General features: G+C 48.8%; 2 protein-coding genes across 4 annotated transcripts in view; one reads left to right on the top strand and one right to left on the bottom strand.

The window, feature by feature from the left end:
- The window catches only part of ADAM9 (ADAM metallopeptidase domain 9), a 29,151-nt gene extending 8,348 nt beyond the window's left edge, over window positions 1-20,803 (bottom strand). The window contains exons 1-14 of one of the 3 annotated variants that reach the window (XM_063175319.1): window positions 20,767-20,803; window positions 12,350-12,447; window positions 11,753-11,817; window positions 10,648-10,726; window positions 9,237-9,313; window positions 8,357-8,546; window positions 7,321-7,386; window positions 6,825-6,896; window positions 5,754-5,923; window positions 4,451-4,532; window positions 3,247-3,380; window positions 2,885-3,056; window positions 2,686-2,778; window positions 1,774-1,969 (exon numbers count right to left, since the gene is read on the bottom strand). In XM_063175319.1, coding sequence (XP_063031389.1) covers window positions 1,774-1,969; window positions 2,686-2,778; window positions 2,885-3,056; window positions 3,247-3,380; window positions 4,451-4,532; window positions 5,754-5,923; window positions 6,825-6,896; window positions 7,321-7,386; window positions 8,357-8,546; window positions 9,237-9,313; window positions 10,648-10,726; window positions 11,753-11,817; window positions 12,350-12,447; window positions 20,767-20,788 — 1,516 coding nt within the window. In that variant the 5' untranslated portion in view covers window positions 20,789-20,803. Of the gene's footprint in view, window positions 1-1,773; window positions 1,970-2,685; window positions 2,779-2,884; window positions 3,057-3,246; window positions 3,381-4,450; window positions 4,533-5,753; window positions 5,924-6,824; window positions 6,897-7,320; window positions 7,387-8,356; window positions 8,547-9,236; window positions 9,314-10,647; window positions 10,727-11,752; window positions 11,818-12,349; window positions 12,448-12,680; window positions 12,715-19,894; window positions 20,038-20,766 lie in introns of those variants that run through there. The other 2 variants (XM_063175318.1, XM_063175320.1) reach the window with 2 other exon arrangements.
- A 589-nt stretch (window positions 20,804-21,392) lies between these two features.
- TM2D2 (TM2 domain containing 2) lies at window positions 21,393-23,047 on the top strand. The gene is made up of 4 exons (XM_063175176.1): window positions 21,393-21,602; window positions 21,674-21,761; window positions 21,840-21,955; window positions 22,067-23,047. The coding sequence occupies exons 1-4, from the start codon at window positions 21,415-21,417 to the stop codon at window positions 22,278-22,280; spliced, it is 606 nt and encodes a 201-aa protein (XP_063031246.1). The 5' UTR covers window positions 21,393-21,414; the 3' UTR covers window positions 22,281-23,047.
- The last annotated feature ends 40 nt before the right edge of the window (window positions 23,048-23,087 follow it).

Raw genomic sequence — 23,087 nt, 5'->3', positions numbered from 1 at the left:
ACTTGGGCAAAACACTAAAGAAGTTATAATGTCAGAATTACAAGGTTCCAAGTTTAAAAACTGAGAAAAACAGTTACCTAACCTGATATTTTTTGATATTTCTTTACAGACCTATAGAGCAGAAACCCCACTGTACCAAAAATGATAAGTGCAACAAAATTATGGCTTGTATCCCCAGCACAAAACTAAATGTAACACAGGAAGAATGCAGGACCATGATGCTAAGCCATTACTACCACTGCTCCAAACACTCTGCCAAAGCCAGCTGGTCTCTGTTAGTGACAAGCAAATAAATAAATTTTAAATAAATTTAGTGTATTTATAGGAATGTGCCCCCTGTGGACAGACTGACAAAACTTTCCTTTGTTTTTCTAAAAAGGAAATAAGCTTAGAAGTTTTTCTCTTCAATGAGGTGAAAAGGCATCTCATAAGACTTAGGGGACTTCACCTGAAACTTAAAGATAGCTAATTGGATAAGAGCCAAAAAGTTTTGCTTGGGCAATTTACTAGAAAAAGAAGAGAAGGAAGAAACAAATTGCTTTTGTGAGGTTTTTACCAGGAGCAGGAGGACCTCTTGCACCTGAATCAGTTTTTCTCTATAAAGAGTTTTGTTATTTTGCCTTTTATTAAAATCTTTTTGTTTCCAACGCTACCACAAAAGCCATCCTGCTGATTTTATACCTTCTGAGGTAGCTGAGCTATCCTGGGTGTGAAATAAATCTCCAAGAGCTTGAGGAGACCCATACTTGATGTATTCTTTAGTTGCATCTCTTAGAAAGACTGCAACATGTGCCCTTCCTTATTGGAGCCAAAGATGTCCTGGCATCGAGCTTTTTCTCTGTAAAAAGTTTTGTTATTTTGCCTTTCAATAAAACCTTTTTGTTTCTAACACTACCACAGAAGCCATCCTGCTGATTTTATACCTTCTGAGGTAGCTGAGCTGTCTTGGGTGTGAAATAGACCTCCAAGAGCTTGTGAGACCTGGCTGGAGGAGACCAATATTTTAAGTATTCTTTAGTTACACCTCTTAGAAAGATTGTAACATGTGCCCTTCCTTACTGGAGCCAAAGATGTCCTGGCATTGAGCTTTTTCTCTGTAAAAAGTTTTGTTATTTTGCCTTTTAATAAAACCCTTTTGTTTCCAACAAAAGCCATCCTGCTGATTTTATGCCTTCTGAGGTAGCTGAGCTATCTTGGGTGTGGAACAGACCTCCAAGAGCTTTTGAGACCTGGCTGGAGGAGACAAATATTTCATGTATTCTTTAGTTACACCTCTTAGAAAGACTGTAACCCTTACTGGAGCCAAAGATGTCCTGGCATTGAGCTTTTTATCTGTAAAAAGTTTTGTTATTTTGCCTTTTAATAAAACCTTTTTGTTTCCAACAAAATCCATCCTGCTGATTTTATACCTTCTAAGGTAGCTGAGCTATCTTGGGTGTGGAACAGACCTCCAAGAGCTTATAACACCTGGCTGGAGGAGACAAATATTTCATGTATTCTTTAGTTACACCTCTTAGAAAGACTGTAACCCTTACTGGAGCCAAAGATGTCCTGGCACTGAGCTTTTTATCTGTAAAGAATTTTGTTATTTTGCCTTTTAATAAAACCTTTTTGTTTCCAACAAAATCCATCCTGCTGATTCTATACCTTCTAAGGTAGCTGAGCTATCTTGGGTGTGAAATAGACCTCCAAGAGCTTTTGAGACCTGGCTGGAGGAGACCAATATTTCATGTATTCTTTAGTTACACCTCTTAGAAAGACTGTAACCCTTACTGGAGCCAAAGATGTCCTGGCACTGGGCATCGTAGTACTGGCACACGCCGTTGTAGCAGTAAGCCTCCTGGTTGTGGCAGGGGTGCCCGTTCTGCACGGTGAAATCTGGCTGGCAGAACTGGGAGGTGCCATTGCAGTACTCAGGGAGGTCACACTCGTTGGTGCTGGCACGGCACTCCGTGCCTCCAGGGAGCAGCTGAGCAGAGAGGGGAGGGAGAATTGTGTTAGGAAAGAGGAGTCTCAGAGCAGAGAGTGGCGCTGCACCTGAGCGGGGACTGATCTGAATTCTGATCTGCGTGTCCTCGTGGGCCAGGCGTGAGAAACAACTGCTCACTTTGAAAGTTTAAAGAGGTTTATTAAACCTTGACAAAAATACAACATCAGGAAAAAGCTGCAGCACTGGGAACTGCCCCTCGTGGATACCACGACTTCAAGATGGATGCGCAGTGTTTTATACCCCTGGGGGCTGCATCAGCCAGCCCTGGCCCTTCCCAACGTCTGTCACTCAGCTCTTCTGTGCCATTTATCAGTGCAAACTGCTTTGTAACTGGATTGGAGGGCAGGTGTTGCCTTCACACCCCCTAAGCATCCCCAAGCTTTGCCATTCCCACCTGCCCCGGGTAAGGGACACGTGTGTAGCCTTCTTTGTACCTGTCCTAGACAGCCCAGGCTGTCTGATGGTCACAATACAGGTGGAAAAGGAACTATGGGGAGAACAGAGGACATCTAAACTACAATAACATAACTGTACATCACTAAAGCTTTTCTTAATATTCACACAACAGTTATCTTTCAACTGAGAGAGCCAATCATCTCATTATCCATCTATGACACAGGACAACTCCCTCTCACAGATGCACTAAGCCAACACTCTCCTTTTCTCAGCCTCCTACTACCACCCCAGTTTCCTACCTGGCAGTTTTTGCAGCAGTCCCCATAAGCACATTCAGCACCAGATCGGAGCCTGCAGGTTCCTGGCTCACAGCATGGATCGTTCTCACATTCCTGAGGACACAAGGGCTGTGAATGCCACAAAATCTCCTCCTCTGTCACAAACAGTCCCCTCTGAGCAGAGGCACTGCTGGCATAAGTTACACACACAGCCACAAACCTTTGGAGAGCCACAGTCACACTCCTCCCCAGCATCCACCAGCTTGTTCCCACAGTAAGGGACACTGTAGGTCTCATCAGGCTTTGGGACGTTGAGCAGGCAGCTCCCACCTTTGTTGAGTGTCAGCTTCTCAAAATCTTCTGCACTGCAGCTGCTGAAGTTCCTGGATCCCCTGCAATGGACAAAATGAGCTGAGCTTTACACTGAGCCAAGCCAGCAGAACAGGGGGACATTTGCATCCTCCATCCCAAGCACAGGACTCTTTGCAAGGGGAATTTGAAGGTGAAAGTAATCCACAAAAACAAAAGCACACGGATGGGGGAATTTGAGCTTTGTTTGCCTTCCCTTGTTCAGCTACTTACGATGCTCCAGAGCTCATGATGCAGCTGCTTGCCCCACAGTGACAGACGCGTTCATCGTCGTGGTTCATGCCCAGGTTGTGGCCGAGCTCGTGAGCCATGATGGAGGCAAACATCTGGATACTGATCCTTCCAAACTGCACAGGAGAGACACAGAAAGCAGTCAGAACAGAGCTGATCCTGACAAAGCCAAAGTGAGCCATGATGGAGGCAAACATTGGATACTGATCCACAGGAGTGACACAGAAAGCAGTCAGAACAGAGCTGATCCTGACAAAGCCAAAGTGAGCCATGATGGAGGCAAACATCTGGATACTGATCCTTCCAAACTGCACAGGAGAGACACAGAAAGCAGTCAGAACAAAGCTTAATCTGACAAAGTCAAAGTGAGCCATGATGGAGGCAAACATTGAATACTGATCCACAGGAGTGACACAGAAAGCAGTCAGAACAAAGCTTAACCTGACAAAGTCAAAGTGAGCCATGATGGAGGCAGACACTGGATACTGATCCACAGGAGTGACACAGAAAGCAGCACAGAGCTTATCCCTGACAAAGTCAATGTTTGCTTCTGTGCCAAGGAGACCCTTTTGCCATTCTGGCTGTAAATTATCAGGATTCTCAGACCAACAGTGCTGGATTTCCAACCAAGTACATGGAATTTGCTCAGCAGTAAAAGCCCTCAGAGAAACCTCTCTGGGACACTACCCAACAAACTCCACTTTCCAGAGCAGCTGCAACATGAACACAAAACTGGAACTCTCCACACCAGCCCAATTCTCCTGAAATGTGCAAATTCCAGCATTTCTGTCACTGGTCCAAAGAAGCAGATTTCTGGGATTGTGAGTTATCTGACACCAGCAGCTTGGTTCACTAAGGCTCTGCAGTTCCATATAAAACATGCAGTGAACCAGCACTGCTCAGGGAGGTCACAGCTGCAGGACAGATTTGAAAATACCCACAGTTCCCACATACTTTTGAGGCAGAGATGCTTAAAACAATACAGAGAAATCCTCTTGCATGAGTACTGCATAGTGAGCTGAGCAGAAGACTACAGAGAAGTTGTGATCCAGACACCCTGGAAATGTCAGAAATTGTTTGGGACAACATAAGAGCCCCACTAAGCCACTTCAGCTTTGTTATGTGCTTCCAGGAGGACTTTCAGAGTGCAATAAATCACATTCAGAGATCACTGAAGAAATCTCACCACATTAATTCCTCCTGCGTGGCTCTTGGAGCACACTGTTCCCACATAGGCCATTCCAGCTGTGCCACCAAAACCCTTCTTCCTGCAGTCATGAAGAGAAAGGAGAGGCTATCATCAATCCATACAGACACACACAGAATCCACACCACTCCTGCCTGTGGGGCACAAACCCTGCTGCTCCAGCTTTCCTAGCACTGCTACTGACTGCATGCACAAATGGCACCAGTTAAGCTTTTGCTGGCTGCTCAAAATTCCTTTACTCTGTGGTAAAACAAGTGTTTACAGAGAAATTCAGCCTCTCCCACATCAACCCTCTGCATATAAGGAGCACAGGCACTACAGAGAAGTCCAATTAAGCAGGACCTGTCCAGGCCCCTCAGGCAGACTCCAGACTTAGCAAGCAGTTCAGCTTTTAGTGATTATCAGCTCATTAGTGATTTCAGCTCTTTAGCTTGCTAAGTGGCAGGGAGAGAGAGGAGGAGGCTGTATGAGGTTCCACAGAGATGCTTTTATTGGCATCTTCTGCAAAGGTTCTCAGAGACAGCTCTTCTGCCAAGCTGGGCTAAACTGGGGGTTTTTATAGGGTACAGGAGTTTTGGAAACTATCCAGTGGTGAGGATCCTATAGGCTTATAGAGAGATAAGGGGTCTGAAGGCAAAGAGGGGCTTCTTAGGTCCAGTCATCAAGACATTTCCTTATCTTAGGCTGCTGAAAGCCATGGAGGCACTGCAGGCCCTGTGCCTGCTGGGCTGAGCAGGCAGGGACAGAAGGAACTTCCTGGTGTTAGGAAAATTAACCCACAAACACCAGAGGTTTATGTCCAAAAAGGAGACAGAGGAGTCCTTTGACTTTATTCCAATAAAGGGAGAGGCCATGGGGCATCCTCTGGGGTCTCTCCAATTTTTGGAGGACGCAGCCTCCCTTTTTATCCCAATTTCCAGCCACATTTCCCTTCTCTCTTTCCCCATTTCTGAGGCACTTGAGAGGTTCAGACTTCCCAGAACACCTGATCCCAAAGACTCCCCTCTAATGTACAACACTACCTTTTCATTTTTAATTCTTAAGGAATTTTGGGGTTTTTCTTCCTCATTGTTTCTTTCATCTTTCAATGCCTAATTTCATTTATCATCAAACCTGATTTATAAAAGCAAATCTCTTTTCCCATTCACCAATCAGTGGAATCCTTCCCATTGTTTCTTTTCTCTCCCAGGGCTGGTTTTATCTCCCAGCAGCCCCACAGCTTGTTTGGGAACACAAATCCCCCCCTGCTCTCCCTGGAGCAGAGGGAAGCAGCAGCACTCACAGGACAAACTGGGCGCTGTCGTGTCTCCGCCGCAGAACGAGATTCTTCTCTCGCCACTGCACGAAATTGGCCAGCACATCCCCAGCCCCTCCATCTGTGCTGATGATGTTCTCGTGCTTCCAGATCTCCAGCCCAACCAGCACGATGCGGATGTTCAGCATAACGTACATCTGGGGAGAAAAACATTCATTTATAGCTTCAGACAAAAACAAGTGGCCTGGTGTCTTGTGTGTCCCTCGCGGCAGGAGGGATGATAAATCTGACTACATGTTCTTAGAAGGCTAATTTATTATTTTATGATACTGAATTAAAGAATACTATACTAAACTATACTAAAGAATACAGACAGAAGGTTAAAAAGATAAAAATGAAAACTCATGACTCTCTCCACAGCCTCAACACAACTTGACCAGGACTGGCCATTAAAACAATTCACATGAAACAATCTCCAACCACATTCCAAAACAGCAAAACACAGGAGAAGCAAATGAGATAATATTGTTTTCCTTTTTCTGAGGCTTCTCAGCTTCCCAGGAGAAAATCCTGGGCAAAGGGACTTTTCAGAAAACATGACAGTGACACTGGTGTTATAGATCTTATTGCAAGAATCCATCTTTGCTGGGTGGGTTTGTATTTTTTTCACAGCCAGTACACAACTGGAAGCACCAGAATGCATTTTCCCTGTGATTCAGCCCTTCATTAGCTACGCGATCAATGCTTAAATGCCACACTGGCTACATTGTAAGACAACACCAAACAGAAATAAAAAGAAGTCTCAATTCTGACAAATATCACGTGAAATAGTGGAGTACCAAACATGCTTTTTTCTCTAACCTTTACACAGACACAAGAATTACAATAATTGCAACAATCTGTCCTGTCATTTGCTGGATGTAGCACAGGTTGGAAGTGTTTCCTAGACTAATTCTCAAGGTGGATAAGTGCTGATGAATTTAGAGATGGAAAAGCTTCCATGGGGATGCATTCCCCAAAGTGATACCAGAACAATCCCCAGGGTGGACATTTCCAAAAGGCAGCAGGGCTGCAGCACACAGAATCCCTCCTACTCACACTGTCAAGGAAGTTTGCCAGCTGCACCATGTGTTCTCTCACTTCTGTTTCACTCTTCCCAAAATCTTCAAACTGCAAGACAAAGAAACTCAGTTTCATGAAGAGAAGAGATGGAGACAACAGTTTGAAAAGGAACAGAACATTTTCGGCTGGCTTCAAATCTCCAATAAGATGCAAACCAATTCAGCAACATCTTCACTGGTGCTGCTCAGCAGCTCAGTATTCCAAAGCCAACAGCAAAGGCAGTTTTTATTACATGCTTTCCTTACATCAGAAGATTCCTTGCTAACAGAACCTCTCCCTGTCTGATGGCTGACTTCTTTTCTGAGGAGGATTGCATTGCACACATTTATCCACTTCCAGGGTAGCATATTTGTACAACTTGGGTAAATTGTCAAGTGTTTTTTAACAATCCATTTGGGAGTAATGAAATCTGAGGGCTTTCCAGGCCCTCTCCTGAAGAGAAGGGAAAAGAAAAAACACACAGAACTCCCACCTTTTCTTTATCCACGACTATAAACAGCTCCACATATCTTGTCTGGTGCAGGACTGCCCTCTTCCTCTGGGGAAAAAAAAAATATTTTAGACAACTTCAGATTTATTAATTCAAGTGTAAACAAAAAAAAAGCCTCATGACATTGTCATATTTCACTTGATACCACCAGTGGTTTCAGACACACCCAGAGCACACAGTGCCAAATCCAAGCAGTGCAATCCAATGCAATGAGAGTCTCTGTGTTTTACACTAAAACTCAGCTGCACAAAGACTCCCCTTGTTTCAAAAGCAAGGCACCTCTGCACAAATTGCTCTGGAAAGTCACCACACACTTTGATAAAGGGGCAGAAAGATTCTACCAGTAAATACCAATGACTTTGATGTGAAAGACAACATTTCTTCATTCTCCTGCTTTCATTTCAATCTTGTTCCTGTACAGACAGTCCTTGAAGGACAAGGGGGACTTCACACCAAGCCACCAAACTGCTACTGTGATGGTGATGATTGTGTAAATGGAATAATGGAAATAATGGATGGAATAAACAGTCCTTGAAGGACAAGGGGGACTTCACACCAAGCCACCAAACTGCTACTGTGATGGTGATGATTGTGTAAATGGAATAATGGAAATAATGGGTGGAATAAACATGACAATATTCTCCTGCTTCTGATGCAGTACTTTGTTAACAAGCCTCTCCATGATGAGGGTCATGCTCCTGCCCTTAGAAGTCCCCCAAAAATTCTGGGAATATTCTAATAATATTGTTTTCCTTTTTCTCTGAGATTTCTCAGCTTCCCAGGAGAAAATCCTGGGCAAAGGGATTTTTCAGAAAATATGACAGTGACACTGGTCATGCCATGTGCAGAAGCAGGAGACTGTGGCAGCTTTGGGGAAGAAACTGAGCTGTCCCTTAGTGCAAACCCCCCAAATCACAAACCTTTAGGTATGCACTAAATCCCAGGAAATCTGATAAGCTGCTTGCACACTCTCAAATGAACTCACAAAACCCCTTGTGTGGGACTGGGCAGGACTTACCCGCAGCAGCTGGGTCATGCTGGGATGGAGCTCTCCCTCTGCACGTTCCCCTTCCTGGCCTGCACTGGTTACTCCACACTCTGTGGGCTCTTTCTTCACATTCTCCAGTCGATATAAAATGTGTTTAGAGCCAGAGGAGGGATCCATGGGCTCAATCCCATAGGTGACATTGCCTATTGTCACCAAACCCCTAAAATAAGGCAGTGTGTAAGAAATGTGGCACTGAGCACAGAAGACAGTAACACAGAATTTTATTTTACTGAATAACCAAAGCCTGCCTATACCTCAGCTCTTGTGAACCAGCACACTTCACAATTCTATATTTCCAAAGGCTGAGCAGGGCCTTACAAATACAGGGCATTAAAAACTTCTGTAAGGCTCTGCAATGCCCTAGGAATTACATCCCAGGTCTTAAACAGAAATGCTTTAGTTCAAATACACTACTGCCACTCTGACATGGCTCTGTAAAAAATACAATATGTGGCACACAATATATGGCAATTAGCCCAAAGCAGAAAACAATTCCATCAAACTTGAGGTGCATAAGGTTTAAAGCCAATTTTGTGAAATTTGGAGATAAGTGTTCAACATTCCACTTCTGCAATAGGCACAGCTGTCATGACTATCTGTGTAAGTTAAAAAATAACTTCTTTTTAAAATTATTTTGCAAATAGGCATCAAAACCAACTTACTGCATTCTGGTAACAATCTGCATTAATAACTTATTTGATGGTACTTTAAATATCTGTGAACTCCTTGAATAAAAGGACACCAGCACCAAGGCAGCTCAGGGCACCCAGTGACAGTGAAAAGCAGAAATGAGTTTTGGCTTCAGCAGCCACAAAGTGACAGCAGGGACACAAAGGAGGAGCTGTGCTACCTGAGCCCTGAGCAGGTGCTGACAGCCACCAGGGAATCCAGGGTCCCCTCCACGAAGCCCTGATAGTGGCAGTGATCCTGGGCAGGAAAACAAAGGTGCATTATCAGGTGTTTCAGGCATCCCTGCACAGCCAGGGCAGCCTCTGAGCTGCCACTGACCTGAAGTGATTACAACTCAAGAACACAACATGTATTAAATTCAATTTACCACAGCTGGATTTCTTGACTTGAGCTAGGCTATCCCTCTCCTGTTCTGTCCTCCACCCTGCCTCACATATTTTGAGGCCAGCCCCTCCCTCCTGATTTGGGCCAAATTACTCTTCAGTCTTCTGGCAGAAAGTTCTGGCTTGTTCTGTCCCCTCTGTAACAGGAGGAGGGACAGCACCTGCTGTACACCCCAACCAGAGCTGTGCTGCACAGCCCTGACACATGGACATAAAAATTCTGGAAATTAGACAATGGGGAAATACACTCAATTTCCTCTGGCAAGGGCATCTTTAGACATTGATATAGGAGACTTTAATACAGGTTCTGTCCCCTGTGGCTCAGCAAGGAATGCAGAAAGCACAGAGGGTTTGTGCCAATTGTTCAGGGCCAGCATGACTTCTGTGACCTAATGCTGAAAAAGCATTTTTCCTCTAACCAATCCCTTTGAACTAGGAAGCAAACAGTCATTTGACTCAGGTGCTCTACTTTCAAGAACAAGATCCTATGAATCATGCATGACTAACACTTCCCTTTCAAAGGAACAGCACTGATCCTTAAGAGTGAAACCATTAGGAAATCTCTCTTGCATTTTGTACCACACAACTTGCTTTCAATTCTACATTTCCAAAGGCAACATGTCAGGCAGCAAATGCTTTTTGTGGAATAACTCCAACACTGCACAGATCCCATTCTACCCAAAGGTCCTTCAGACTTGGTGCATCCATCCCTTCCAGCAGCTCCCACATGTCAGGACTTACAGAGCAGCCCACCCTGAGGAGTTTTTAGTTCCTAAAAGCCATCCCTGCTGAATGGATGCAGCTCACAGTGCCTCAGGGACTGATCTAGAAGCTCATTTTGTGCAAAAATAAAAAACCAAAGTTGCCTTTTCAGCCCCCAGAGCAGCCCTGCACTGGGTTTGGGACAAGGACAGCAGCACCCCAATAATGAGACACCAACAGCAGCACTGCCTTGTAGAGAGGAGCAGCTTCTAATGAGACAGCAATCACCTCCACAGCAGAAAATACAGGTTTTTCACAGGTTAGAGCCTCATCTAAAATTAAGGAGTCTCTCCAGGAACAGGGCAGTGGGTATGAAGGGGACCCAGCAGAAAATACAATTATTCTTTTGTGATCCCAACTCCCTCATCCCACAAATGCTCTGTTCCTGCCACCCTCAGTGAGGACAGGAATAGAAGGAAGTCCTACCTGGACATCTGGATGTTCCAATTGCAACTTCCCCTCCTTGTCATAGGTATAAACTGTGAAATCTTTGGGCAGCAGGTCTCTGCAATGACAGGGGACAAGGAACACAAGAGGAATTTCATGGGACAGCTGCGACATTGGAACAGAGCAGTAAGATGGCCCTAATCAAGTGTGAGAATTGAAATTAAATAAGAAAATATTAAAAAGGAAAATTCTCTAAAATTAACAAAGAAATAGTATATTTTCACAGCAAAATTCAAGAGACCAGAATGGTAGAACTGCTCATGAAATCAAAAAAAACACCTCAGAAAGTAGGACAAGCAGCAAAACCCATTAAATTGTGCTAAAACCCTGTTTCCAAGCAGAAAACAAAAAATTCTAGCCCTCAGTCTACTGAATATGCCTTTTCCTCCCCAGTTTGAGGAGGAAGTGCACTGGAAAGTCTCCCACGACTAAGACTGCTCATTCCATTGATGTGGTGCAGCTCAATTCCCACATTTCTGAGGGTCAGGGCCTTGGCAAGTGGCAGCTGGAGCTCCCCAAGGGCTTGCACAGTTGTTTCTCTAGCACAAGGGCCTGGTAAATGACCATGTGCTGGTGCTGCAAGTGGCCCTTAAACCCCAGACAGACAGACAGACTCTGTATCAGCTGTGAGGTGTCAGTATTCAGACCTTGGAGAGTCAGTTTCCTCATTTATTACTGCGCTTGTGCTACTGAGACAGGAAAAAACCACAAAACTAAAGCAATAAACAAGATCCAGACAAAAGTGAAAATATTTACTTGAAATACACTTCAGCTTGTTTATTTTTAGCTGTGAATGGAAAGAGTTGTAGATTCCCTGGGTCTCCTCGGAGTAATCTGCAGCTTCCTGCTCTGAAGGGGGTTCCCCAGGGCTGCAGGAATCAAAAACCATCTCTGGCTGATGGCCAGGACAATTAGGATTCAATCTTTTCCCATTGTGCAGAGCTGGGGTGTACCTGCACTTCCCACACAGAACCCCAGGATTCAAAACTCATGTGCTACCTGCCAGCTTCTCATCTGGACACAACAGTAATTTAATAACATTTAATTTAAATAATTTAATAATTCAAAGAAATTCATCACTTACTTGTTCTTTTCTAGATGAATGGTGTATTCTTTTCCCTCAATCTCAATGGCATATGACACTTTGTCCTAAATAAAAAGAAAGGTGCATTTTATTCATGTTAATGAATGAAACAGTCTTTGAAACCAACAACAGAGGAGGAGCCTGATATTTATTTTATAACTGTCCCTGCCTTGAGAACTGAGCATCTCTTCCTGTGTGACTGGGGAAAAAAATCCCATGAAGGAAATGGTTTTAAAATAGAAATGGCAATAGTTTCAAAACAGAAATGTGGTTTTCTTATTCTGTCCCTCTAAAACTTCCACAGAAAAGTTCCAACACAGAGCCAGAAAAGGACAACACAGTTTTTTTACTGAACATGATGCAAGTTTTACACCCAGACCAAAAATCCACTGCAGCAACTCCTGAGCTCTGGAGGAGGGAGGTGCTCCTGTCCCTCAGCTGCCAGCAGTGCCAGAGGTGCTGCTCTCTGCAAGGACAGACATTTCCCTGCTGCCAGGTGCACCCAGCAGCATTCCACGGGCATCTCAGGTTAGTTCTGGGTGGACTTTATTTGGAAATGGGCACTAAATTGAAGATGTGGCTCAGAGTGCCCAGTACCTGTAGGGAGGAGCTGTTGGAAGCCTCTCGTCGTTCTCTCCCCAGTCTCTGTGGAGTTACAACTTCATAGGAAGAGAGCAGGGAAATCTCCTGGAAACCTGGAGAGCAGAACAGAAACACTGGGTAAAGGGACAAAGCAAGCAAGAGGATGAAGCACAAGGAGGAAAACGCTATTTGAGGAAAAGTCCACACTCAGAAGAGCACAGAGCAAGGCACGCTTGGATTGCCTCGCAAGGGGCCAGAGAAAAACAACACACAAACAGCAGAGGAGACACCAATTTTCCCCAGAAAGTTTTGAATTGAAATCTTCACATTCCAAATACTGGCTTACCAGCACCACCACTCTTCATCAGCAGAATCAGCACAGCAAGGGATGCCCAGTGTCAAACCTGTGCTGCAAAGCTGCAGAACTGCCCCGTGCAGCCTCTCTCAGGGCACTGCCCATGGCACAGCTCAGCCAAACTCCTGCCCTGAGGCTGCTCTGCTATTTATTAAGCTTTTACAGAGCTCCCAAGGGCCTCATCAAAACAACTGAGGTGAGACAAATCCCTGCAACAAAGAAGCTGTCACAGATCCCTTTATATATTGTCTGTACATGCAACATCAGACAGATCCCCTGAACCAAACAAGTCCACAGTCCAAGCTCCCTTTATCAGTTTTTGCAAGCTGTTTTATATTAACTGTGTAAACAACAATAAATTGTGCATGCAAATTACTTTTCCCATCAGTGGTGGCATCTGCTGGTGCCTGGCTCTCAGCCACTCACCCAGGAAGCAGGAGGTTGGCCAAGGCAGATCAGGCAGCATCCAGAGAAATAGTTTTCCTGGCTCATGGCAAGGCAATCAATGAGCTCATCAGAGGAGTCTGAGGTTCCCAACAAAGGCAGGGAGAAGGGAACAGTTATCCTCACCGTCTGTCTCCAGAAATCATCACCATGTCTGGCTGAGTGAGTGTTTGGTGTCCAAGACCCTCCAAAATCTCTCAAGTGGGACTGAGATGGTGCATCCAGTTAAAATCAGTCCCTCTGAGCACACCAAAACTCACACTCCATGTCCAAAGGGCCTTTGGCTTCCCTAAGCTGCAGGACAGCACTGTGAGCTCAAAGCTTCACGAGAGGCTGCTCCATCCTTGGGAAAATGGGCAGGCTTTAAATGCCAGGGGTTCCCCAAAAAGCACCAGGCTGAATTCAGGAGATGCCTTCTTATGCCTGGCAAGCTGACACAGATCATCATCATCATCACCTTGGGGAGCACTCAAAAAGGCACCCCAAGGGAAAACAGAGTCCCTTGCACACTCTTCCTATTGCCAGCTGGGGTCTCTGTACAAATCACAAACAGGACAGGACTGCTGGGAACGTGCCTTGAGCTGTTTGATTTTCCAGCATCACTCTCATTCCATGGTTATGACAATGGGAAGATGCCATCAAGCTCACATCTCAGCCAGCAGACCAAGAATTTAATGTCACAACTCACTTTATGAGTTTTTTGACCAATCACACAAAGCAAAAGCACACTGACAGTATTTATATCTGTATAGTATATATTCTATATTGCCAGTAGTTCTATCCAACCACTATAAGCACAGGTACCTTTGGTTAAACAATGCTTGATTATTTCAAATACAATCCCTGCTTGTAAGCCTTAAAACACAACACACAGAGCTCCATTATTAAGCTTTAAACTGCCTAATATCTCACTAGATAAACTTTTCTGTAGCTTAGGGAGTTATTCTAGATAAAGGTTAATACACAGACCATTGTTCTATTTGTCCTTGCTTTTCTACATTTTAAATAATTTTTCTGCTGACCAATCTCATGGCTGCTGCTTGGCTCTAATCACAGTTCTGCTGCCTCTGAGGCCTTTTGCAGCTTTCCCAAACCTTTCTGATTTTATGGATTCCCACACTTGCCACCACTATCCCAGAAGAACAAGCCATCAGCTCACTGCCAGCTTCCCCCCTGTCACAGCACACGTGGCCATGGCAGGAGACCTCAGATGCACTCTCCTGCTCTGCCACACAGCATTTCTGTCACCAGAGCACAGGCACAGCCCCACTGCTTCTCAGGGCACACACTGCAGCAGAACTTTCATTATTATGGTGTTTGTAGACAGAAGGTATTTATTTACTATTGAAGTAGACTATTAAAGTAGACTACAATACTACAAAAAAGAAAGCAGACATTAAAAGTATTAGAAGTATTAAAAAGTAGACATTAAAAGTATTAAACTAGTACTACATTAAAAGTATTAAAGGAGACATACAATACTACAAAAGTATTTGTCTACTATTAAAAAAGCAGAGATAAAATTCCTGAAAACAGCCCCTGATATTCAGTGGCTACAGAACACAGTGTCAGTACCTCCCTGCCTGAAAACAAGGGAGGGAAGGGCTGCTTCCTTTCCTGGAATGAACCACCAAAAGCACACACACACTGCAGCAATCACTTCTGTCCATCTGTCATTTCCCAGCACGCGCTGCTCCAGCCAGCCCTGAGCTCCTGCTCTGCCCTGGTCCCATCCCCAGAGCCCTTGCCACCCTCAGCAGAGGGGTGGGACCCTCATGCCAGGCTCTGGAGGCTCACAGGTGACACAAACAGCAGGGCACAGCCAGCCCTGGCACTGCCTGCAGCTGACACGTTTGCCCAAGAGCAGCTTGGAAGCAGAAAACAAATCAGTGAATCATCACATGAAGCACAACTGGGAGGGATTTCTGGGAAAAGCACAACTCCAAGAGGATCCTCTTAGAGCAACAGCACTAAAAGAGGCCAAATTTCAAGTCTCTGAATGCTCTGACAGCTCTCTCCCCACTTTCTGCCCTCCTTCCCACCCTTCAGGGCCCAGTTTGGGAGGTGGTGGGCTGGGAGCCTCCAGCAGGGATGTCCTTGGCACTGCCCCTCACTTCCCAAAGCAGCTGTTCCCATGCCAAGTGCCCTGGGCAGCATTTCACACATCACCAGCAGCCCTCAGGGAGGGCACAGAGCCCATCAGGGAGGGCACAGAGCAGCTCAACCCAAGGGACAAGGGACAAAACCCAAACCAAGGGACAAGTGCAGCCGAGCAGAAAGCCAACCCTGCTGCCACAATTTCCTTCTACCAAGGCCAGGTAGGGTTTGGAATCAATTTTTCAGCAGCTTACAGGACTTGTAATAGTCAGGTGCTTTCTGGCAGCTGCTGGAGCTGCAGCACGTCACCGCTGAGGACAGGACATGCTGATGACCCATTTCCGTGCTGAGATTTTATTTCTGATCAGAAGAACACAACTGCATCCATGACCATAGTTATCTCATCTCATTAAAGGCTGCCATTAATTACCAAGCACTGGAGACAACTAGGAAGACATGATTCATCTTCCCCTCCCCAGCCCAAATCCACCAGAGGAATTCCATGCATGCTCATGGCATGTGGGAGCTTGAAAACCACCAGAACACCTCACAGCTATAATGAATCTAACATTGAGGGAACATCTGGGGGTGCTCAGGTGTTCTGGGGGTGCCTGATAGGTAAAATCTGTGTTCAGCAAAGGTCAGAATGCACCCCCTGTCTTGCTGGACCCATTGGCTCAGTTACAGAATCAGAGCACACAGCTACATGCACTTAGTCACTCACATTTCCCCTCAATCACCATCCTTCCTGAGCTGTGACTCCTTCCCAAGGAAGGTCAAAGATACACACTTCAACGGAAGAAAAAAAAAAAATTAAAAAGAGGAAAGTTCATGCTGTGGCCTGTTACACCACAGAACAAACTAATTTCATCAAAACAACTCATCAGCATGTGAGCAGCTCAGCTGCTAACACCAAAACTCATCAAGCTAACTGTGGTTATCATCAATTGATTACAATTAATAGCTGAGGTCAGCTTCCACATTTTGGCAGGGGATTGCTCAGCAGAAGTGCCAAAGGCATTACACAGCCAGGACAGCTCCACATGGAGCATTCCTGACCCAACCACCAGCTCCTTGTGCTTCAAGCTGCACTCTCCATTCCTCCAGCCCTTCCCTCCAGCATCTCCACATCTTTAGATTTCCTGCTGCCATCCTTGCCTCTCCTTTCCTGCAACTAAGGAGAGGATTTCCTTACACCTCTGCCTGCTCATATCAGGCTGCTCTGGCTCCACTATCCCAAAAAACCCCACAACAGGACACAACAGCCCAGAGAGGCCTCACACACACCAAGGCACACGTGCTGTGTGTGTTTGTGGATCTTCACAGGTTAAACTCACCTTCCAAACAGCACACATCTGATTCACTTGTCATTTACCCAACTCTGACACTCATTTCCTTCCCTGCTCCCCATTTTCCACCCTCTCATACTTGTACAGGAGTTATTTCCAGCTCAGCACAACACTTTGCACCATCCTTTCAAAGCCACTTATCTCTGATAGATACTTCTCTCATGCTCAGATCACTGGGATTGCTATCAGTTTTTATGGAGCCTGAATCCCATCTGACTGGGAGGTACCAGCTGCCAGCTCAATCTGCATTCTCCAGATCCTATTTTCAGAATCATACAGGACTTTGCCAAGCAGTGTCTGAGGAGAAACTTCCATGACCTGGCTTACTTACATATGTCCTTCAAAACAACAGAACCACTGCTTTTTATGATTTCTTTTTTTATTTTTTTTTTTTATTTATTTCTCCAGGCAATGACACACCAGGAAAAGCATTTTTTTGGTGCACTTGACGCTTGCACTAAAACCTCCTTCACTTTCACTATGTAAATATTATCTAAGTCCACTTAAAAATGTTTAGAGGTTTATAAAAAAAAACACAAAGATAAAAAGTCTCCTTCTAAATGTAGGAATGTTTTCTGTGGAGGCAGCAGTTCCAGCTCCTCCCAAACCTCAAAAACCAAAGAGTGCCTCAGTAGTGCTTCATCTTCAAAACACCTGGGAACATCTGGCCAGCTGTTCTTCCACAGGCACTCCTCCTTGGGGATTTTCTTTCCACCTCTCCCTCCCCTGCTTTCAGTCTTCAAACCTGCTGGGTTCTCCTGTTGTGCTGGTGCAGGAAGAGATGACCAATTATCATGGCAAGAGAAGCAAATTCCTCTGTGTGTACTGCTCACCTGGAATATTTGGATAACATTAAACCTGGCCAGTGCAGCTGATGAAGTTTCCTTTGGTATTTCACTGGGGATGTTGGATGTTGATCAGGTTACGGAGCTCTCCCACAGAAATATTTCCTAGAAAATTCTTACACCCCTTGCTGAAATCCAGACCTATGCTGTAAGTGTTTCCTGTCTAGACTCTCCCCATTCCTTCTGCCCTTCCTAAAGCCTAATTTGTCTGCAAGACAACAGCTCCCCTTGTTCTACGAAAAGGACTGTCACACGTGTGCACTGCTACTGTCACAACATCCTCTGCACCTCAGAGCCTTCCCAAAGGAGAAGCAGGGTAAAGCTAAGTTATCTGCAGAAAAATGAACCCTCCTGGGGGTCACTGGCCCTGAGTCACTCCCTTCCACCCATGGCAAGCTGAGCCCACTCACTTCCTCCCCATCTTACCAGCTCTGCTTGCTCAGCTGACTCCGTGGGAAGCTTCTCTCTGGAGACAACACTGCCTTTACATCTGGCCACCAAAGGGAACTGTGAAATGCACATTCTTACCTTTTTTTTATATATATTTAGCTTGTGAAATAATAATGATCAGGACATGCAGAAACTCTAAAGCAATGATCCTCATTTCTTTTTTCCAAAAGCAAGGCAACGTTAACTAGACTGAAATGTCTTTTCTCTCTTTCCCTTTCACATGGAGGAAATAACCACAAACCCACTCTTTGCTGAATGATTGTCCCAGATTTGTTGCAATATGGGTGAGGCAGTGCTGTGTTTTCTGTGATCTGAACAAAAGAATTATCTTAACAAACACCCTGTCTCCCCAGAAATTTCAACCCAAGCATTTAGACACTTCAAGAATTGTGGTCAAGCCTGGCTGGAACATCCTGGTGTGTGCATGACACCAAATATCAAGAAAGAGATGGAGTAGCACAAAGCAGCCTCTGCCTGTGATTTTTTTTTTAATCCATATAATCAAATCTTGAAGGCTTCTATGGACACCAGCAGGAGGGGAAAAGCCATGCACACAAATCCCTTAAGGCTACACACCACTATGTGATTATGGTCATACAGGAATTTTATTATTCATTATATTTCATAGGAGGTTTGGCATTAATAGCTGGGGCAGAGAGGAACACTACCATCCACCATCAGAAATGGCACCAGTGTTTATTACAGGCAGGAACAAAAATCTTATTCCTAAAACACCAAGCACCTGACATCTCAGAGATGCATAATTCACTCCCGGGCCTCCAGTCAGGCAGTTCCCAATGTGCTGTACCACCTTTCAAAGCTGACTTTCACCTCACACAGCTCACACACCCTCCAGCAACAACACAGCAAGTGAGAGGAAGAGATTCCAGCACAGAATCCCTCAGGGAGAGGCACACATCACATAAGCACTGTCCTCAGCATGAAGCACCAGTATCAAACATATTCCTCAGCTGGGAAGACCTGACTATAAAAACGTGCATTAATGACAAACACAAGTTTTACACAGTGCATGTGTCCCTTCAAGAGGGGGAAATAATGACAGAAGAGACATTTCTGCCTGTCATGTATGTACAGCCTGGAATCAGCACCATAAGAGCCCATAAACAGAACCATCGCAATTCACAAACAATCCCTAAGGACAGCAGGGGACCCAGTAATTTAGAGCCACGCAGAACGATGGCACTGAGTCCTGTCATCCCTGCCACCCTGGGGACAGCAGCCTGGGCAGCTGTGCCCCATACCCGAGCCCCTGGATGGCCAAGGCCACCTGCACTGACCGGGCAGCCCCACATCCCTGGGGCTCTGCTGTGGGTAAGAGCCGGGCGGAGCTCCCGGGAGGATGGAGGAGCAAAGAACTCGGGCAGGTGTGCCGGGACCCGAGGCCGCTGCCGGGATCAGCTCCTCTGGAGCTCCACACGCCCAGCACCGGAGCCCCGTTATCCCGGGATGAGCCCCCCGTTTGGAGCTCCATGGGCCCGGCACCAGAGCCCCGGCTGGAGCTCCATGGGCCCGGCACCAGAGCCCCGCTGTCCCGGGATGAGCCCCCCGTTTGGAGCTCCATGGGCCCGACACCGGAGCCTTTCTGTCCCGGGATGAGCCCCCCGTTTGGAGCTCCACGGGCCCGGCACCGGAGCCCCGCCGGGCCCTCCGCAGCATCCCTGAGCACCGGCGATGCTGGGCAGGGCACAGGTGGTGCTGGCACCCACAGACCCGCCTGCTGTGGGTGGCACCGGCCACCCCCGGGCACCCCCGCTCTGGCCGAGCTCTGGGGGGCTCTGCCCCCTTCGAGGGCAGGGGTAGGGTCACAAGGGAGGGCCCGACCCTGCGGAGGGGATGGGGAAGGGGGAACGGCGCTGTCCGGGAAAGGGAATGGGGGCCGGGAAAGGGAATGGGGGCCGGGAAAGGGAATGGGGGCCGGGAAAGGGAATGGGGGCCGGGAAAGGGAATGGGGGCCGAGCGGGCTGCGGGCGGCAGGCCCGGCCCGGCCCCGCGCACTCACCCGCGGGCTGCCCGGGCGCGGCCGGCGGCGGCAGGAGGAAGATGAGGAAGATGAGGAGGCGACAGAGGCAGCTCCAGGCCCGGGCCATGACACCCCCTGGCCACATCGCCCCTCCCGTGGGGCGCTGGGTCCGGCCGGCGGCCCCGCGGCCTTATGGAGCCGGGCCGGGGCCTGCGCTGCGCCGCCCCGGGGCGGAGCCGTGAGCCCGACCGACCGCCCCGGGCCCGGCCGACCGCCCGCCCCACGGCTCGGCACCGCCCCGGAACCCAGCACGGACCTGGGCGTCGGCACAGCCCGGGCACGGCCGCAGGAGCCAGCACGGACCCGGGCATCGGCACCGCCCTGGCACGGCCCCGGGACTGAGCACGGACCGTGGAATAAATATCCTGAGGTGGAAAGGATCGTCAATTCCGACTCCCGGCCCTGCATGGACACCCCAACAATCCCGCCCTGGGCATCCTTAGGAGCGTTGTCCAAACCCTCCTGGAGCTCTGGTAGCCTCCGGGTTGTGACACTTCCCTCGGGAGCCTGTTCAGTGCCCCACCAGCCCTCTAGGGAAAGAACCTTTTCATAATGTGTTGGAAGCACATGAGAACACACCGTGTCAGGCCCTGGCTGGGCAATACCACAGGTACAGGCGAGCACGAGAAACTCCCCAGAATGAGAAGGCATCACAGGCTTTACCCTCCTCTACAAGCACCAGGCATCCTACCCTGCTCCACCAATGGCCCGTGGAAAACCTGCCAGCAAACTTCGGAGCTCTGCATCATCCTCCAGAGAAACCAGGAACAAACACCTGACAAACCCATCGCATCAGGAACAAGTAATGGCGAAGCGGAGTCAATTTACTGGGGAAAAGAGCACAAATGCACCCGAACCTAGGCTGCCTCCCATTCCCACAGGGCAGGGTGGCACTAGGCAGAGCCGCACAGCACAACGGGAATCAGTCGCTGAGCTGCCGCGCTGCCCGTTACCGGCAACGCAGAGCCCTGAGAGCCCTTCTCCGGTGTTAAGGCATCAGCTCTTTGGGTGAACGCGGCGGGCGCCCCCGAGGGAAGGGTCCCGGGGTCCCCGAGTCCCGGCTGGGCCCCGGTCGAGCCAAGTTTGAGCCAGTTCGGCCCCGGCTGGGCCCCGGTCGAGCCAAGTTTGAGCCAGTTCAGCCCCGGGATTCGGTCCCGAGCGCCGCGCGCGGCGGCAGGCGACACGCGCGGCATCAACGCCCCGCCCCTCGCCTTCGTCCATTGGCCGCCAGCCCCCTCGGCAACCAATCAGCTTTTCGTCCGGCGCGCACTCCCTCCGCCACGCCCTTCGCTGCCGCTTCCGCAGCTTTTTCCGCTTCTCTCCGACCGGCTGCGAGCGGCGGGCGCCCATTGGCTACGGGAGCGGGGCGGTGGGCGCCTATTGGCTGCGGGAGCGGGGCGGAGGGCGCCCATTGGCTGCCGGCGGCGGGGCGGCGCGACGGCGAACGCTCATTGGCTGCGGCGGTGCGGCCCGAGGCCGAGCGCCGCGGCGGTGCCGCCATGGCGCCGCCCGTGGGGTACGCGCTGCTGTGCGGGCAGGCCGCGCTCCTGCTGGGGAACCTGCTGCTGCTGCACGGCCGCGGCCTCCCGGACAACGACACCGAGCCCCGGGAGCTGCCGCCGGGGCCGCCCGCCTCCGCCTGGGCTTACAGCGATCCGCGGGCGCCGCTCGTCTTCTGCGCCTACCTGTGAGCACCGGGCCGGGGCGCGGGGGAGCGCGGCCTCCCCGCCTCCCTCACCAGCCGCTCCTTCCCCGCAGCCCCGATGAGTTCGTGGAGTGCGATGAGCCGGTGGACCACGGCGGGAACGCCACGGCGCAGCAGGAGCTGGGCCACGGCTGCGTGAAGGTGAGGGCGGGGCGGGGGCGGCCCCGGTGCCGGTGCCCGCCGGGCCCCGGTGAGCGCTGAGCGCTGCCCCCGCCGCAGTTCGGCGGCCAGGCCCACGGCGAGGTGGATCACACGCGAGTGCTGTGCCGGGCGCTGGACGGCATCGAGTGCGCCGAGCCGCGGAGCTTCCTGCGGGGCAGCCGGCCCTGCGTCAAGTAGGAGAGTCCCGGTCCCCCCTGCACCACCGGACCGAGCTCCCCCGGGAGCACGGCTGGTCCGGCGGGGAGCGCTGACACCCGCTGACCCTGCCCCATCTTCTCTCGCAGGTACACCGGACACTACTTCATCACCACGCTGCTCTACTCCTTCTTCCTGGGCTGCTTCGGCGTGGATCGGTTCTGCCTGGGCCACACCGGCACCGCCGTGGGGAAGCTGCTGACCCTCGGGGGCCTGGGCATCTGGTGGTTTGTGGATCTGATTCTGCTCATCACCGGGGGGCTGATGCCCAGTGATGGCAGCAATTGGTGCACGGTGTACTGAGGAGGGGCAGGGCTGGCTCCAGCTGCAGCCCCTGGGTGCCTCTGCTTGTTCCCAGCACCAGCCTGGCACAAACTGGACTTACAGAACTCAGGGTGCACAGTTACTCTTGGTAATGACTCTGTACCAACTTTGGACACAAAGTTGTTCAGGATATATTTTGCTTGTTTAAAATAATCTGCCTTCCCACTGCAAATAGTGACAGCTTCAGAAATCAGAGCTTGCAAACACAGGGGGGGGTCAAACAAACAAACAATAAAATCTGGAAGAAGCTGACTGCACGTACTTGGGGGATTAGTAGGTCACAGCCACACAGAGATGAAGGCCATGGGGTCATGGGCCACCTGACACCTGGGAGCAGAGGTGCCATTTTGCAGCTCCTGTTTGTGTGCCAGGCACCCTTTGGGTGCTCCAGCCCCAGCACAGGGCACCTGCAGCACACAAAGGGTGCAAGAACCTCACACCCGAAAGAGGAAGCCCCACCAGCTGCAGGTTAAAAACTTAGCAAGCTGAATAAAATGGGAAAAGGAAGCTGCAACAAGTCCCAGCCAGAGCCAGACACAAAATCTGTGTATGCAAATGTCCAGTCATGTTTGAGATAAAACAGCAAAAACACAGTTTGGCAGCTTCAGCTGGGGGGGCAGGGGGCAGCTTTGTCCTGAAAATGCCATGCCTCAGCAGAACAACAGGGCTGGAAAGGCCATGGAGGGGAAAAAGTTCTGCAGTGACCCAGAAAGAAAAAAAAAATAATAAAACATGCAGAAAGCCCATTATCATTAACAGCTCCTGTGTCTCCAGCCCCCCACTGCC

The sequence above is a fragment of the Melospiza melodia genome, chromosome 23, assembly GCF_035770615.1.
Source record: "Melospiza melodia melodia isolate bMelMel2 chromosome 23, bMelMel2.pri, whole genome shotgun sequence".
Classification (NCBI taxonomy): Eukaryota; Metazoa; Chordata; class Aves; order Passeriformes; family Passerellidae; genus Melospiza; species Melospiza melodia.
The sequence above is the reverse complement of the archived record's forward strand: the minus strand, read 5'-3'. Positions and strand labels throughout refer to the sequence as shown.